This window comes from Leptidea sinapis, chromosome 18 (assembly GCF_905404315.1).
Source record: "Leptidea sinapis chromosome 18, ilLepSina1.1, whole genome shotgun sequence".
In the NCBI taxonomy this organism is placed as follows: Eukaryota; Metazoa; Arthropoda; class Insecta; order Lepidoptera; family Pieridae; genus Leptidea; species Leptidea sinapis.
In genome coordinates this window covers 11577314-11597084 of record NC_066282.1, presented here as the reverse complement: position 1 = coordinate 11597084, position 19771 = coordinate 11577314, and the positions used below count along the sequence as shown (strand labels likewise).

The 19771-nt window shown below is 32.9% G+C and overlaps 1 protein-coding gene across 1 annotated transcript in view; it reads right to left on the bottom strand.

The window, feature by feature from the left end:
- Window positions 1-18847, bottom strand: part of LOC126969539 (homeobox protein dve-1) — a 115151-nt gene extending 96304 nt beyond the window's left edge. Inside the window, exon 1 of the mRNA XM_050815028.1 lies at window positions 18669-18847. Coding sequence (XP_050670985.1) covers window positions 18669-18758 — 90 coding nt within the window. The 5' untranslated portion in view covers window positions 18759-18847. The remainder of the gene's footprint in view (window positions 1-18668) is intronic.
- Window positions 18848-19771: the final 924 nt, after the last annotated feature.

Below are 19771 nucleotides of genomic sequence, written 5' to 3'. Positions count from 1 at the left end.
AGACCATCATGACGTACGTAAGATCTTCGATATCGGCTTGTTATTATGGGTAACATGGCGGGACAACCCGTACCATTGACATACCTACCACCTCGATAAAACTGTATCTATAGATTGACACATAATATTGATTTCACTGATAAAAACGAACTTCTTTTTGTTGAAGATTTCGCGTAATCTCTAAGCGAGTAACCAATTATCTGAATCAAAATTGAACGTTCAGTAACGTAACAAGCAGGCCATGATCACGAAGCGCGTAGGATATTTACGCATACTTTATCGTCAATCAATAATTAATATCTGGAGGCCGGACGGCTGAGACGCTCCCGAATTTCGCGGAGAATAATGTGGAGATCGCGTTCGCGTAATCGAACTGGCAAAAAATGAAAATGAAACAAATACGAAATACTCCATTACCGGAACAGCGATGTTGTGGAGATGAAATTGTTACTAAAAGTTAGAAAACAATAATAGCTTTATATTGTCAATAGTAATAAGCCCTATTAATTGACACATTTCTAGCTAATGAAATTTGAAAGAAATCTTAAATATTATTGATACACGACGGAAATAATATATCAATAAAAAGCATAACTTAAAATCTTCTTAGTTTAATTTTAAATAAAAAAATAAAAATGCAATCGAACACTTTATAATAACGCTATTTAAATCTGTTGATTTAAAATATCGTGTTGATTTGTAGTTATTTTAGTAATGATTTTGTGTTATTAGTTATGGATCATATAATATGTGCATGACTAGTTTACTGAATAAAACGAATCATCAAAGAAAATTAAGTAATTAATTAACGGATTAATGAAAATTAAGTAATATGAAAATAAACTCTATATTTTTCTATATCCTTTATCTTTTTATTTGCCTGATACTAATAAATTGCGAAATGTTAAGAAGAAATTGAAAAAATTCTCTAAAAATTAATGATGAATAAAATGTAACGTATTCAAAAATCATACATTTAAGAGTCTCCATTCATTCTCAGTTTTGCCAGTCAGGTATTATGTATGCAGGGCGCGAAGGGCCGCGGGCCACGTCAGCTATTTGCTCGTGACCAGAGGGCTAAGCCATTCAAGGCTAAGACGGGGCCAGTTTTTGGGCACTTCTTACTTGATCTGCCACTTCAACACCCCTGCATCCTCCTCCATGTATTGAGAGCATTGGAAAATTTATGAGAATATATGAACAAGATTTGATGCCATTGGAATTTTCATAGTTTTTCTTGGATGGAATGATTGATTGATTCTCTTTTGTTTTATATCTGAATCTCCTGAAGATAAGAAAACTTAATAGTACCACTCTGTTATAAGTTCGAATTTATTTATGTTTGATAGTTTCAGATATTTCTTAATAAGGGTTGCATTTTTTGATGAAGCATAAGCCATTGTACAATAAAAAGTATTATAGAATATTCGTGCAGTAGAATATAACAAACCAATTGATAAAATATATTTTTAACTATAGCACACGACTTTGATTCCACTTCACCCGAATAAAATTTATTATTTGGCAATCTGAGCATTGTTTCGTTGCTCATAGCCTACAACTATCCCTGGGTGACATAAGCTTTATAATATTTAAAAAAAAAATGGTGTCCTTACTAAAACCTAAAAATTTAAACACAAAAATTACGTAAAACATTCTTTACATCGCGTGAGCTGCAAAAAGTATTGATGATACAATAAAATAATGTACTACTTTGTTATATAATATGCATACAACTTTGCAAAACATATATTTTTTTACAAAAAATGTCGTGACAACATATGTTCTTTTATTTTAAAAATTTAATTGAAATGAAACTACGTCCTCAGTCTTATCAGCTAGTATTTAGTAAGAAGCTGCCTTTTGGCACAACGCATAGACAATTATTTTTATATGATTAGATTCAGAGACTAGACTTTGCTAGCTAGCAAAAGAGTCGTCTATGCATCTCAAAAACAAATTCTCACGTCTTGTATGATGAAATCAGCACAACAGTTGAACAAGATTATACCGTTTCGCTTGCATTATGTGACCAAATGTGGAATACATACAGTCCCAATGTGAATTTTACGATAACTTGATGCTCTTCAACGAATTCGCAGAAATATTGATATACAGATAATACATTTCCCCAAAGCTACTAAGTAGCGCTCAAGTACAAGTTTTTGAGAGATCGCGCGAATTATCTTGAAAACTAAACAAGTTTTAATATAATAGACAGATATACAACCAGATAGTATTATTAACTTTGTTTTGTTTTTACATTTACTGTTAGAGATATTTCACTGTCTTCTAAATTAAGTTTGAATTTTTTTTACCTATCCACACATACCAGTTAATGGTCGCCCAGTGGTCGAAATTGGACTAAATTCATTTTACTTTTAAATTTCAACTTAATTAGGGTTTATTTGTTAAAAACTATACCTTTATAATGTATGTGTGTGTCATTCAAGCAGTAGTGTGTGTAATATTTATTGTAATTAATTTAATATATTTATAAGACATTTTATGTAAGACAAAATAGCTTTATGCACTTCTCAACAATATAAAACTTTAACTGTGTTAAATTTCTGATTCATCCATTCAAGTTTATTTAAAAAAATTGCACAAAATGTTGGTTGTACCCATTAAAATATATAAATACAGTAGATTTCAATTCTAAATCATCTTAAACTGAAATCAGAATTGGTGAAATGATATCGTATTGTTTAAAGTGAATGATAACCCTGTGTTATTGTATAAAGGAATTCATAAGAACATTCTAAACATTTAGCGTAGTGAACAATCTATTCATGAAAATACCCGTCCATTATTAATTGCACTCAGGTGCCGGGATGATCCTTATTAGGTTACCGCAAGGCAACACTCTGCCTCCTTACGTATGTTCCAATACATCTTAATAAGTAAATACATAAATTAGATTAGGGGCATAGTGTACGCTTAAGACTTTACAGGTTTGTATGGAGATACGCTTACAGTTATGTTAGGATGTGTTCACATAGAATTTACATCTTTATTACTGTCTACTTTTAATTGAATTTTACAATTGAAGGTACGGTTGGCAAAAAAAAGCAATTGTGTCGTTTTATGAAACCACGATGCAAGTGAAACTTTTTTTTTACAAAATAACATATAATAATCGAAAGACAGATTTTTTATAGATTGTACTAAGATGTAGATATGAGAACTAAATATAAAAAAAACTATAAAGAAGGAACTAGCAAACGAACCCAAACAAACTAACAAGGAACTTAATGAAAAAGACAAACAACATTCACAAGATTAAAAAGACGAGCGCAACGGGATCTGATGGATGAGACGTGGACAGTAAATACTATTTGGGCAAATCACTGGATTCTGTTCCAATCTTGACCTACTATAAATAATATAAATACTTAAAATCCGGCTAGATGTTATTAAGACAGATTGCAGAAAAATAAGGGTTAAAGAAAATATATCATGCTTTATGTATTAATAATTGTAATTAATTATATTCTTAAAAAAATATAATGAATAATAACATCTTAATAATATAAAAAATACTTTATCAGGTTGTGGGTTTCGAACCCACGGTCCCTCTTGGGCAACATATCTTAAATCTAGCGCCTTAAACTACTAGGGCAACATGATTTGAAAGCAATTGTTGAAATTAATAATTGAACTTTACCCCAGTGGCCAGTTGTTATGCAATGTAATAAAAGTTTCACTTTAAGAAATTCAAATGGGCGTTGAAGTACTATAAAAGTAATTCTGAATGTTTGGAAGTGTAGATTTTTGGTCCTTTCTTTGAAAATCTTGTAATGCTCTTAAATGAATTGTAGGATGATCAAGCCACGCTCTTGATGATAAAAGGTCACCGTCCAGATGCTCCTATTTGCAATTGCAGTTACCAGCCTTTGATGAGGGGAAATAAACTCGTCGTCTAACACAACGACATGCGTCTTTTATGTGTGAACACACTCTGGGTTCAAACACAGTGTGAGTTAGGGACTTAACACACCACCCTTTTTAAAGTCTTCACAGACGTGTTTAGCCTTGCTCATGACTTTTATGTTGATCGTCAAAAAATTGTTCACATGAATTCAAAATTCGAAAATACGTACGTGTTGCGGATGAGCCGGTGATGAAAAATCGAAACGGGTAATGTTTTAGCAGAGATATTTATATTTATATTTTGGTTGAGTTCTATCTTTAACAACTATTTCATGATTTTTGGTTTATCAGGGTTAATTAAATATGCAAAATGTAAACAAATAGACGTTTTGTTTATGATTGGTTTAGTCGGACGTATAACGTTTCCCGCGTTTATTTGCAAGGCTAAGTGAAATTCGGAAAACTTCAGAATTATCATTGTTTTCAAAGTCAAAGTCGGATAAACTTTATTCAATTAGGCTTAAACTAAGCACTTTTGAATCGTCACTACAAATATTTCTTATAAATTATTGAATTTACCATATGTTCGTAAAAAATTGAGCTCGTGAGAAGAACCGTTGAAAAGAAAATGTTGTCAACGATATTACTTTATACCAAGTTTATTTGTAAGGCCGTTAATGTATTGATGAAATATAATATGTATCTGGTCCATACTGTAAGGTTTTCGATTATTTAACATAGAATTGATTGTCAGAACTATTTCAAAGCGGTTTACGCAATATAATAAAGTTACTCTATTGTCAAGAATCCAATTAATTCATGTTCCTAAATAGGTTTGCAAACATGTTCTATCATAGCATAATGAAATTTGTTATAGATTAAGTGACGAAAAACATTATGAAACTTTAATTATTCTCGTTTAAACCTGTTGAGCTTTTTTAGCAGGGGAAATCTTTTAAGTTTGCATCACCAACATGCTAATGTAAAATTAAAGTTCTTTGAGATATATTTATATTACTTTTTGTTCTTGCATATTACCAATTTAGTAAACCATACAGAAATTTATATTATGTAACTTAAGATATTAAAAGAAAATTTGACTATGAAATATGGAGAGTCTATGTAGATGTTTACAAAGAAATATAATTGATCTATACACTCTATCTATATCTCTATGTTCCAGGTTTACTTGTTTGTCACTGAATTGTACTTCAACCTTCAATTCATACCTTCAATCTTCAAAACCAGCGAACTAATATATTTTTTGTCAGTGTATTGGTGAAAAATTTTATAGGTTCATCTATGATTTTCTCAATATGATGCATTATTCCATACCCCACTTTAGATTTCAATTTCGGGTCACTTTTGAATACACACAATTTCATTTTGATGATAACCAACATTGAACTTAGTCATTTTACCATAAAAGTTTATAAATTATTAATATTTCAAAAAGTTTTCCTGATATTGTTTATATCACTCAATTCGAACATAATTTAAATTAAGAACAAATGATGGTAAACCAAAATGAATAATTTTTTCTGTTGATAACTTGCCATCGCTCGCTGCTTACGTTTGATCTCTCTTTCATAAAAAACGAACGTAGTCGAACATGCCAACGTAATTACCTGCGGGCTGCGGTCGAAGCCAACACAGATTATCAGAAGCAAGTGCGTTCGATAACGCTTGCGCACGAACGCATGTTATTAAATGTATTCCTTTTGGTCAGAATCTGCATAATAAGGGGGCAAAAACAACAGACAATCGCTATTGCGAGTCCCCTAAAACGTTTGTTGGGAGCCCAGGTTCCGATGAATATATTAAATAATTCATTTATATTTTATAGACAGCATCTACTGTGAAGTACTTCATAATACGTCATGTTTATGTTTTATCAAATAACTGGAATGAACACCCACGTCGAAGATTCCACGTATGTATGAGACATTGAACATATATTGATTAATGTTATGATAACTTTTTATTAGGAATAACAAACAATTACACACATTTTTACTTAATTATTAATATGCTTATTACCTAATAAATGTATAATCAACCATGTCATGCGCAGATTAACTTATTTTGTGAGTTTGAGAAACAAATTCATTTAAATCACATATATAATAAATATATTGTGATAACACATGCATCAAAATACATATAGTATTCATATATCGATACCCCTTCAAACGTCCTCTGCAAAGTTTACAAAACGTCTTGTTAAGTAATATAATATTAAAATTGTAACTTTAACGCGAAAAACTAATGTAAAAATGTAGTTACAATTACACGTGATTTTAAGATCCAAGAAGCAAGTCATTAATTGACACCATAAACTATCAATATACTACTTACTAGCATATAGATTAAAAAAAAATACCGCAACAAAACATGACATTAAGTAGAACAATGTTAAAGCCACTTAAAAAAAAATCTCTGTAAACAAAAAGCGTTTTTTTCGCCGTGAATCATTTTACAGTTACGTATATAGTTCGAATTATCATTCTTGATATTGCGGAGCTCATTAAAGCTTAATACTTCCAAAATTTGTCTCAGGTGCTCGTGAGAAATTTGCTTTGTAACAGGATCAAGGTAGAGGTAAAAAGTAACGCGCGTGTCGCCATCAGCCGTCAGACAAGTAGCCCGTAAATTATGGTTAGTTTTTGGCATCGCCTGCGCAATGCGGATTCGCAGCTTTTCCTTTCCCCACCGCCTCTCGCGCCCAAACCCCACACGGTCACAGACCTCGCGTCAATCTCGACTATACTTATCCGTCTGCATGCATTATATTAATCATTTTTACCCAAAAAAGTCTCGCCATTACAGATCCCATCTCATAGCCGGGAGCGCGGGAGCCGATCACTGAACTCTTGAAACTTGGGATTGACAAACCGTCGGTTCATATTAGTTGAGTATTTTTATAGTCGCTAGTAAAATGATAGCAGTATTTATTTACAGTTTCTATGGATTGATGCATCTACTGTACTCAATAACTCTTGTGTTTTTACTTTTTAATTTACATTAAATTTTTTTGAATTACTCGTGTAAGACATTGAGCATTTGACGTTTGAGTTTCATTGTTGCATCACTCTACATGTATTGTAATTGAAATTATTTGTAAATCTAAGCTGTTAATGTAGATTTAAAAGGGGATGAATGAGATTCTTACCACGAGTACTCGTTAAAGCTCAATCTTTTCCGAATTGATAGTTAATGTAAAAAGAACAAGAAAAATAAGTGCGTAAAGTAAGTACACACCTATTTACGCACGCAAAAAGTTATTCTTCTATGGAATAATAAAACTAAAAATGAATTTTAAAACTTATACATAAATGGAGATTATAATAATATATTGAAATTCAGTAGATATATGAGTTACAAGAGGCTTGGTAGCTGAAGTATGATGCAAATAGTGTCAACTAGATTGACCAGCTAACGTCAGGGTGTCGAATTAGCGTGACGCTGTGTGCTCGCATCGTAATAATTATCTCTGATAATTTTTCCGTAACGCGCCAAAAGAAGTAAAACTTCTACAACTTTGACAATCATAAACGTCATTTCCTTGACCTGCACGAAGTGATTTTGATTTGATTTGATTATTGATTATGAACTCATTGTAACGCTAAAATTAATCTCGGGTTTAGCTGCGTCACAAAGGCGACGTGCCGGAGCGTACAGTGGCTATTACGAACACCACATTATAATTACGTTTTTAAATAGTTTCTTTCAGTCGTTCCTCATATTAAAACGTCAATGTAAATAACTCGTTAGCCGCAATCTCATTTCTGAGCGATTGGATATAACAATAGTGTACGTGATTTGAGAAAGGTAACGGTTCCATTGCTTTATCCAGTAGATGGAGCCTATTACGGCAACTCAGGCGCGTGTCGACGGACAAGGCTACACGTTAATAGACCCGATCGATTTATTAATAATAAAATTGGTTAAATCATTTGTAACTTTCTACATTTGCAACTTGAATAATTTATAAGTTTTGATAGAGCCTCTTGATGCTAGACAACCGATGAAAACAGGCCAGGTTTATTACTTTAGTGTGCGTGACAAGCTACGTCTTAGGTTAAGATGTAAAGAGGATATTTGGTTTTATGTCATTTACGGTACGCCGTTACTAATTTACGAATTATATTAAATTTAAGCTTAAACAGTTCAACGTAAAAGTCGATTTTTAGCGTTTTATCACACTCAGCTAAGTTTTGCTCAAGTAAAGTCTGAGCAAAGTCTATTTGTTTCTCACTTCGTGTTAGTGTTTGTGCATTGCTCAAATTTATTTCGACGTTTTCACAACTCTCACAGTCTATTTAGATTTCTAGACGTATAAAAATGATCTAAGATTTGCAATAATATATTTAAAATCAAATTTATAGGTGTTGAGAGTTTACTTAATGATTTTTAAATCCTATTTTCTGTACTGATCGAAAAATCGAATCTGTGAAAGTTGATTTATTGTTAAATTGCGGTTAGCAGATTCGGACATAGGTAATTAATTACCGTATACTACCTTCAGTTCGTATTACCGATGAGCGAAGTATGATAATGTACATTATTAATAATGTAAGAAAGATTGATATTGGTAGTTTTGGTATAAAATCTGCCATATTATTAGGAGATATAGGTTGTTTAAAATGTACTAAGTTTTTGAATGTCTCAATATTAGTCTCATAAAGTCTACATTGTACATACACAAAATTCTAATGTACCTATTCAAGAATTGTAACAAAGAAAAAATATAAATAACGTTTCCTTAAATCATCTTAATATGATACAAAAAATTAAAATAATGTAAACTTTTCCCAAGTTAAACAATTTCAATATTAAATAGTTCAACTTAGATTACTTTAAGTTATCACTTCTGTCGGCCGTCCCGAGACGCACACGTCTTTTTTTCGTAAAATTAATAAAAATAGATATCAAATGCGTATTTTACAATATAAAAGTAATCTTTCATGGTTTTTATTTTGCTAACAATAACCTTTTTCAATATAATTTCCCCACGAACATATTATTGTGTAATTGCGCGGGTTAAACGAATAATACAAATTGTTATCATTTTTTGTTAACTCCAGCACGGGCCACTTTCTATCGAAGCAAAGCTATTCGGTTTATTTTTCACCGCTTCTAAATCATCTGAATCATCATACCTAATAGAAATTGCTTCGGGTTATGCGGAACAAGAATGAATGCATTATCTACTTAGCGGTTAGTAGTATCATAGAGTAATAATTTATATAAAACAAGCTGTTTAATGTTGATACATTTATATTTTTTGCTATTATTGTTTATTTTACTTATTAAGCACAATTTTTTAGGGTAAAGTAAATGAGGCGATCCGTAGGAGAACCAAAATCACATAGCGCCGATGCTTACGAAACTGAAGTGGCAATGGGCAGGGCATATAGCTCGACGGACAGAAGGCTGTTGGGGCAGTAAAGTCCTCGAATGGCGACCACGTACCGGAAGACGTAGTGTTGGTAGACCCTAACAAGATGGACCGACGATCTGGTTAAGATCGCCGGAATAGGTTGGATGAGCTCAGCGCAGGACCGATGATCATGGCGATCTTTGTTGGGAGGCATTTTTCAGCAGTAGACGTCTTCCGGCTGTAATGACGATGATGATGATGAGATAACTCTTTTTAGCAGCTGAGTCATGTTTTGTGAGCCTACTTTTTTGACACATACATGTGACTAGCTATCTCAGAACAATCGATCAAAGTATTATCACAATCTGGTCAATGATGTATAGAAAGAAAGAAAACTCTTATTTGATCGCTACAATACAATAAACGTTAAAACTTATTAAACCAATCTACTTCTACTACTTAAGGTGACACTAAATAACAGCGACCTTGAGCGATATGAGTTCTCGGCTGCCGGCCCGCCATCTATGTAACAAAGCCAATATTTTCAAAATTCTTGGGTGGAAAACAGTTTATATGCTTACAATCCTCGTTATTCACTACTAATCTGAATAAATGAACCTACACAAAAAAGTACAAGCTATAAGAATAACTTTTCTGAGAGAAGTACCAAAAAAATGCGTCACGCCATGCTAAAAAACTTGTTTTACATCAAAAAAAAGAGGTAGTTCAAAAAGGCTTGGCAGTGTTAACTATAACCAACAGCAAGCATTAGCAACCTACAAATAAGACTTAAGGATATGTGTAACAGGATTAAGTAGTGTTCATAGCTCGAAATGCTATACTTTCACCACAAAACTTGTCTAAAAACATCATGTTTGCGTGTTTTCTGCTTACTCTTCGCCTTAAAACAATATACTAAATATAGTATCACGTGTGCCCAAATACAGATCTTCCACTCAGCATCATGGACGAGGTATTTACATACCAAAGTATATTATAAAAATAAAATACGCAGATAAGGATTAAACGTAGGGAATAAACATATATAGAGTAAGATATTAAGACAATCAAATAAAGTGTATTCATCATTAACATAAAATGTAATGTACTTAAGGGCTAAATATGTTTTTGTGCCTCAGATCTGAAAAGAACGGGAACAACAAACTCAGCGGGCTTTTGTTTTCATCGAAAAAATATGTTTACAAAGTAATATTGTACAATTAAACGTATTATATTTTAATGCCAGAGGGCGGTTTGACGAGTTTTTCATGAATGTTAAAATAAAAACAAATTAAGTTATTTTCTTAAATTTAATTTACTTTTCTAAATCTAAAATAACTCTGTCCAGATTACTGTGTTTAATCTTAATAATACCCGGATAAGGTCTATAAGAAACCGTCTGTGGTGCAATATGTTGAACCGTTGACTCTCACCACGGAGCCCCCGGTTCGATCCTCGACCGACAAGTACCAATGTGTTTGCGGTTTTCTAATTCAAATGTACGTTTATTCGATGCTTTATAATGTTTGCAATGCACTTGTAATTCCTGTGGTGATGACTTACTATTAGGTGACCCAGATGTACCAGTGGGAGTCTCCTTTGCACAGGAAGCCGGCTAGATTATGGGTACCACAACGCGCGCCTATTTATGCCGTAAAGCAGTAATGTGTAAATATTACTGTGTCTCGGTGTGAAGGGCGCCGTAGCTAGTGAAATTACTGGGCAAATGAGACTTTACATTTTGTGTCTCAAGGTGACGAGTGCAATTGTAGAGCCGCTCTGAAATTTTTGGGTTTTTCAAGAATCCTGAGCGGCACTATATTGTAATGGGTAGGGCGTATCAAGTACCATCAGCTGAACGTCCTGCTCGCCTCATCTCTTATTTTCATTTAAAAAATGTAATATCATTTGTCCGCCTTTTCCATAAACAAATTCTTATTTGAATAACAAACCCAGAGTTCTTTTGTTAACTGCTTAAAAAAACCAAGTTTAGAGACCATTTGAAAAAATTATGGTGTAAATTCTTATAAAATTATTTTTTTATAGATTTCAATTAAAAGTGCCTTTCAATCAGAATAACCATTGCATCGCTATCAGTCACAGAAATACATTTATCGCAACAATAATCCGAGATAATGGATTAACTCGAACGTCGATTATTTATAAACACCGCTATCGATTCGATCGGTAAAACTGGAATCGAATAATGTCCGCGCGATTACATTACCGCGCGATAACGTTACAATAAAAGTGGCACCGTAGATAAACTTATTGTAAACTGATTTATTTTACCACAAGACTATATAAAACAAGAGGCTGTTTCCCTTTAATATTTCTATAATTTGTTGCGTTTCATTACTCGTAGCATAACATAACCTATTTTTTGGGGTTACTTACGCATCTCATCAATCGTAACAGTTGGACAGGAATCACAGGAGCGTTTCCGGCAGGAATCAGGTGAAACAGCTCTACGGAACACTCCCCGTGATAAATGCGGTAGAAGACAATGAAGCTTTTCTACGCAACGCCAAGTAATCCAGCCGTTCACAGAGCACTGGGTCCCTGAGAATTCGAGCTGCTCTACGTTGCACGCGGTCAAATGGATCGAGCTGATACTGGGGTGCGCCAGACCAGAGATGACAGCAATACTCCATTTGTCGCCGGACCTGCGCTTTGTAGAGCGCTAGATTGTGGGCCGGCTTGAAGTATTACCGTGCTCTATTAATGACGCCTAGCTTCTTCGAAGCCAATTTGGCATTGCCCTCCAGATGACCACGAAATTGGCAATCGCTCGAGATTACGAGGCCCAGTATTCCGATATTCATTTAAAATTGAATATGAATAAGCTTATCGTTAGCAGAATATTATTTTAAGAATCATATTATAGCAGCTTCTAGGCCCTTTATTCATAACGGCTTTAAGATCATCTTAAAACTCTACACAGGAGACTCGGATATTTTTGAAAAAGTCCAGTATATTCAAATTCATAAATATGTTTATTTAAAATAGACGAGACGAACAGGTGGTTCAGCTGATGGTAATTGATACGCCCTGCCCATTACAATGCAGTGCCACTCAGGATTCTTGAAAAGCCCAAAAATTCTGAGCGGCACTAGTATAGCACTCGTTACCTTGAGACATTAGATGTTAAGTCTCATTTGCCCAGTAATTTCACTAGCTACAGCTCATACAGAAGAACGGGGCAAGGAAATCAGCGGGTTTCTTTTTTTTTTTTTAATAAAATTGACACAATCAAATTTATAATTCAAATAGCCTGTAGGCGGTCGCTCCATTCCCCATCTGTGGTATCGTATCTGTGGTTACGCCAATTTCTCGAAAAAACACTTCTTATTCTTATTATTATTCTAATGAAAACCAAATATAGTAATAAGAATTAGTTTGTTTATTTCTGTATACAGTGTAAAACGCTGTGATACAGAACAAGATATTAATTAATTGTGGTATAAGCTGTCGATACAATAGATTAGTGAGAGGCGGTTACGAGAACTATTCGAAATAGTTTTTCGTAATCAGTAATTATTGTCAATAGCTTTATAATCTATATCGGAAAGTTTATTTGCGGTTGATGTTGTGAAATGAGCATTTGTAATGTATGACAATAAACTAATATTGTTAACAAATGTTTAGATACAGTATAGTTATTTTTGTTTGTATCTTATTATATTTGCAACATGTAATATATTTATAATTAGTTTAAATTTGAAGCAATAGTCGCTGTAGATCAGTACATTCTCACCACTGAGCCTCCGGTGCGACACTCGCACACATGTGCAAATGTGTTTTCGTACTTCGAAGAATATGAATTATTATTTAAAGTTACAAAAGAGTCTTAAAAATTAATGAAGACATAACAGCAAATAATAAGTCTATCTTTATAAATAAAAAAGTATCAACTAATGAATATATATATATATATATAATAATATCAACTTAACTTACTTTAACATATTATGTGTCCTTTAAAAACATTACATGAACCATATTATGCGTATGAATACGAATTTAAAATATATCTATTACTAGTTGACCCGACAGACGTTGTTCTGTATATAATAAATAAAATAATGTTTTTTATTAATTTGTCAATAATATATCATAACATCAAGAATTATTTCGTAATATATGCTCCCTGTTGTTATAATGAATTTGTTTCACAGCAGAACTGTCAAACCGTGCGTTTATAAATTCTCTCATAGAAAATATGTCCATACAAAACAAATATCGGACGACGGGGGACACATTAAAGGAAAAACAAAATTGTTGTTTTTATTTAATTCTGAACACTTTCATATTTATTCACCTTTTAAACCTTCCCTGGACTTCTACAAATAATTCAACACCAAAATTAGCCAAATCGGTAGAGCCGTTCTTAATTTTTGTAGATATTTTTACTGCGATTATTCTATGTTAACATTCAAAATGAGATGCGAATAGACAGAATTAAATTTTTTTTGATAGTACATACCAGCTACCTAATAGTATATTCACCACCAACGCATTTTTATTTTTCTTGGTTTGATGATGGTTTTATCATAAAATTAAATATAAGTAAAGTTTAATTGTTGTCGTTAATATTCTTTATATAGGTGCTGCACGCGGTATTGCCTGCAAATATTTCTGCGCATTATATCAACTATGTTTACCTTTTTATTTGATAACTTATTGGAATGAAACAAACACATTACGAACAGCATCAATACGTGAGTAAAAACTGTATTAAAATATATGCTTAGACAAGCTGAGATTAGCGTTTACGACCAAAAGTAATAAAAATATTATTTCGAAAAAAACAAAATCTACACACTCAGCTCTCCTACGATTTTACTATATTTATGTATAGATGTCATGTTTTAGTCAAGCATCTAACAGGTGTATTTGCATTCAAACAACAGAGAAATAAAAAAGTAATTGCAGTTATAGAAGACAAATCTCACAGTCACAGTCGAACAGACATTGTAATGCATGCCGACATGATAAGTGTAATTAACTGTTCACATGTCCGTTTATACTAAGAAACTCGTTCTAAGCCTCCTTAAAATACTTAAAAAAAAATTACTACCGTTCACTGCAACATTTTGATGTTGGACTAATAACCTTCTCCTTTTTTGAAGTCGGTTAATGGGGAGTTAAAACTTAAATGATGAACTCAATAATTGAGGAGACCTCTCAATTTAAAAGACATATAGTTAGCTTTTGTAATATTAATTTAAATAAAGTTTTGAAGTTTTATAGTAACTGTTTCTTACGAATAACCAAACTGACATCAGATTTCTTGTGCAAATATTTGCATAATAAATTTATTTAAAACATCGAATAATGTAAATGGAACATTATTTGTAAAACCCTACGGTTACTTCTTCCGAACCTTCCTGTACCGTGCAGTTTCAAAGAATTTACTGCCACGTACGTGCAAACTATGGAATTAGCTTCCATGCGCAGTCGTTCCCGGACGATACAACATTCAATGAAAATATAATATATTATTACCACTTTAAAGGCCGGCAACGCTCTTATTTCTCTGGTGTTGCAGAAGAATATGGGATCCTCTCATCTCTTCCATAAAACAGAAGTCAGTCCGGAAAACTAGTAGCAGGATTGACTTAAAAAGCGACAGATATTAAAATAACATAGGCATTTTAATAAACTACAACTATCCCAAATATAAGAAATAACATTATTAAAAATTCCTTGAATTATAGTAAATATCCCTTATTTACTACAATTTTGTAACACAAATATACAATTGTTTTGAAATTATAAACATCATTAAGAGCAACGTGACCACGTCCTAATCATGGTAATTTCCGTAATTTTTTATCTTATAATAACTGAATTAAAAAAACATATTCACAATTAAATTGTAGGTGCAATTGCTGGCTGTACTAAATATTTCGTAGTCCATAAACTTACAGTCTACTAGCGTATACGCAAACAAAGCGTCCGAGAGAGAAGAACATCTGTAACGGAGATACAGCAAGGAAGTAACCGAAAGCAAATCTATAGTTACTGTAACCGATTATGATTGACGAGTCGGAAACAGTCAGCCACGCTTGGCATTATAAATTTGAATATTAAACCAGCTAACGGACACATTGAAAAATCAAAACAGGACACGTAGTATCGGGCTGTCAGGTCGTATATTAGCTAGTATATTCTATCCCCCTTATTCATAATAGTCTGCTAACTTAAAGCATTGCTAATTCTCACTCTGTCTTCTTCTATTGACCTAAGTCAGAATGAGAAAAAACACTCCTAAGCGGCTGTTTAAAGTTAGCGGACCATTATGAATAAGGGCGTATGTCTATGGTATTTACCATAAATTATCCGTCGTTGCCCGACACATTGTATAACTCAATTACAATTAACATCATAATAAATAAATTGATGAATTCATCCCAAAAGAATTCATACTCATTAGAAACAAAAATTAACAATTTACTCAGAAATAATTGTACTTAAAATTATTTGACATAACTCGTACCTTACCGATTATCAACTAAACTGACTTAGCCGTAAGTTTAATTAGTTTCAACCACACATTAAGCAACAATTAATAGCTATTTGCCAATAATAAAACTCAATAGCTAATCACGGAGATTAAGATGTAATTAAGCATTTCAAAACATACAACATTAACTATCAAATTACTTTGTTTCAAAAAGTAACATTTCGCTTGTCACTTTTGTACAGTTATACTTGTCTTGTGTACGTTGCCGTTTTAATTTAAAGGGCATTCCTTATTTCGCGATTTATATTCTGAAAACTGTGTTATAAAAACGAATTTTATATTATACTAGCTGACCGAGCAAACGTTGTATTGCCGATATTAAAATCTCGATACAAATGTAACTGTTGATCGTAGATGGGTGAAAATTGGAAGTTGTATGTATTTTTTAATGCTGACTCATAATCAAAAAAATTGGCGTGGACCACCCTTAACATTTAGGGGGGTGAAAAATAGATGTTGTCAGACCTACCCAATATGCACTCAAAATTTCATGAGAATCGGTCAAGAGTTTAACTACAAACACCGCGACATGAGAATTTTATATATTATATGTTCATTATTACAGTTAATTAAAATGTTATCGTTGTAGCTTATCCACTTTTTTATTTCTTTACAAAGTAATTAATTCAAGAAAATAACAATAACGCATATATTATATGAATTCTGGTATTGAAATTTCAGGCCAATTTACTTTATCTGCAAATGTATAATAACGTTTCGTTTTTGAAATATACGTGCCTATTATTGTGTGGTTTGCCGTTTATTATGGTATCGTTTAACAGTTTAATGTAGAGTTCTATTTGATAATTATGAACGACACTGTCTTACAACAAAATAATTTCACCTTGAAGTAAAAAAAAAACAACTTAAGATGTTTATGTAACACTGTTATGGTAACATACACACGGGAAACATATATTGTGCAGCGTGTACGGTACTAACAACGCTTTCTAGATGCTGTTGGAGCTACAGTTGGCCCTGTAGTTGTTTTTATACATATGTGACGACTTTAACATAAATTTAAGTTAAAATAATTTCTCAGCGTAAAATTCAAAGTAATATCTTCAAAAAGTGCGATTGTTAGAAACTTTTATGGGTACTTTTTTATCTAATAAATATTTCACAGATGCAATTAAGAGAGAGTTCAAATCCTCTGACTTTTCCTTGAATCATCTGAGGAATGGGCCGCTTTTATTGTTGTCGTAGCTAATTTCTAATAATACAAAATATATCTACTATCTGCTGAGTTTTTGAGATATCTGGAGACAGACATGAATAAAATAATAATAATTATGAAATTTATATTAGAATAGATTAGAAATATATTTATTAACCATACGGAGCGACAATAATATAAAGTATTGCAACAACACTTGGTCAACTTCATGAAGTTATATCAGTTCGTAAAGGGCCTATGACATGGGGAGAAGAACTGATAAGAAACTCCCAGCCTTTCCGTTATATCATTAACAAAAATGCTTAGACTACATAATACCTATAATACAATTTATTATCTTATATATGTTAAACTGCAGTAAGCCTTCTTTGTCAAAGAAGTTCGATATATTTCTTAAATTTGTGCTCAGTAAGTCGTAGTATACTGTCTGGAATTTTTTTTGTAAAATTGAAGACCTATGAAGTAGCCCTAAACCCTAGTAACGGTACCATACAGTATATTACATCTTTTTGAATTTATTTCAAGTAGTATTTAAATTTTTCTAATGTTAAAAAAACGATTATCACCATAATTAATGTGTTAATAGGAAATCATTTACCTAACGATCTCACATAAAACATCCATAACAGAAAGACTTAAAAAAATTATACGCGATTTCGCATTCTTAATGATCAATCTGTGAATATTTTAATGGGCAGTTAACTTTGAAATTAGATATTCAAACTAATCCATCACTAATCAAGCATAAGCATATATAGTGGCCATTTCTAAAAATTTACATATTTGAAAATAATCGTTGATAATTAGTACCACAAGCTAATCCTATACTAGCTAGCTATCTTAATGATTATATTACATTAACTAGCTAACCCAACAGACGTTGTTCATTCATAATAAAAAAAAATAGGGGTGGAATTTCGTAAAATCCGTTCTAAGCTTATCTTCACTCGGCGATAGGAATATTCCTACCAAACAAGTCTCTACACCTTATGGTTCCAGAGATATCGTGACGAGTCAATATATATGTGGAGATCTGTTATTATATTATATAAATTCGAAGGCACCCAAGAACCAAGTCTTATATATAAAAACCTTTTTTATACACGACTGTCAGTTCCAAAAATAAAGTAGAATAGACTTCCTTTTAGAGCAAGTAATTTGCGATACTAATTTAAGATCGCTTTCTGTACCAATAACAAAAACTAAATACAAAATATACACCAACTGCTATATTGTATATTTTATTCTTCTGTTTGCAATAACTTTGAATAATAAGCTAAATTTTCCATCGACAATCATTTTATACATTACCTTTTTAATATTTTATTCAATATATTCTTCATCTTACTTTTAGATCTGCACTACGGAAATTTTGAATTATTTTAATATATGTAAGCAATGAGGACATTTAAAAGAATACCAATTAACTAAGAATATTTTAGCAACAGTAACATTAATCTAATTTGCTAAGTAAGTACCTACTTGAGTGTAATATTTTTATGCTAATTCCGTTTTATCCAGATGATCTTGATCGCTCATTGTTTCAGCGTATCAATAATAGAGCGACGCTAACAAACCGTGTTTTATTGTTTATATTCGTCCTTCCAAAGTCATATTTAGTTACGATTTTTTAAATATATTAAAATTTGAAAACTATTAACTTTTAATACCGAAATATGCGACTCGAATGTAAAACTGCGAATTACCTGCGATAGATCACTCGGAACTTCTGATTTCGCAGTGTTCGCCGCTGCCCATGCTTCAGCGAAAGTCTCCATTGCACTTTGAAAGTCCATTTTGACGATTCACGACATCAACATAACGAATTTTGACACATGTGTTGAAGAGCGACGCGACAATCACCCCACAGACGTGAACCCCGGCCGGCGGTCGGCGCGTTACTGACAGTCGGCCCCGCCCAGCGATCCGCCCGCGTCGAGAAAAACCGATACCACGACAGCCTCCCGTTTCAGCGCTTTTCTTTTTTAAGCCGATATTTTAACGAGTTTCTTTTTCTATAGAGCCCGACCCTCCGTGGTGGCTGGGTGGCGTCAGGTTATTTACACTTGTAATTCATAGATTGTTACAATATACTTAATTTTCGCTGAGAGGGTGTGAGGCGTATAATGTTGTTAGATTACGACACTGATAGACAACACAATCTGACGCGACGTCACACGATACTTAACTATTGGATGATGGATAAGCAGATAAATTCATTTTATAACTTACTCACCGCGACTTCTTCCGTATTTACCAGTGTAACCATAAAGGCATAAAAGGCATTTATTTTCTCAAAATTGATTCCTTTAGAATTCTTTTTGATGTGATTTCAAATAACTACTAGATACTACTACCGCTTGGGAAACAAATGGCGCTCTGAGAGAGAAGAAGCGGCGCAAGAAACTCTATTAGTTGGTGTTCCAATACTGTCACATACATATATGTATATAAAACCAATCATAACTATCTCTCATCGTTATGGCAGCGTTCGTATGAGACTCAACTCAAAATTCTTATTATTTTTCGTGCTAATATATAGCCTATGGCACTCACTCATAATGTGGCTTTCTATTGGTAACAGTATTTTCAAAATCAGTTCAGTAGATCCAGAGGTTAGCCTCACAAAACCACCATCTTAACCTCTTTATAAAATAGCATAACATCATCATCAGCCGGAAGACGTCCACTGCTGGACAAAGGCCTCCCCCAAAGATCGCCATGACGATCGGTCGTGCACTGCCCTCATCCAACGTATTCCGGTGATCTTGACCAGATCGTCGGTCCATCTACCTACCTTCTTCATTCA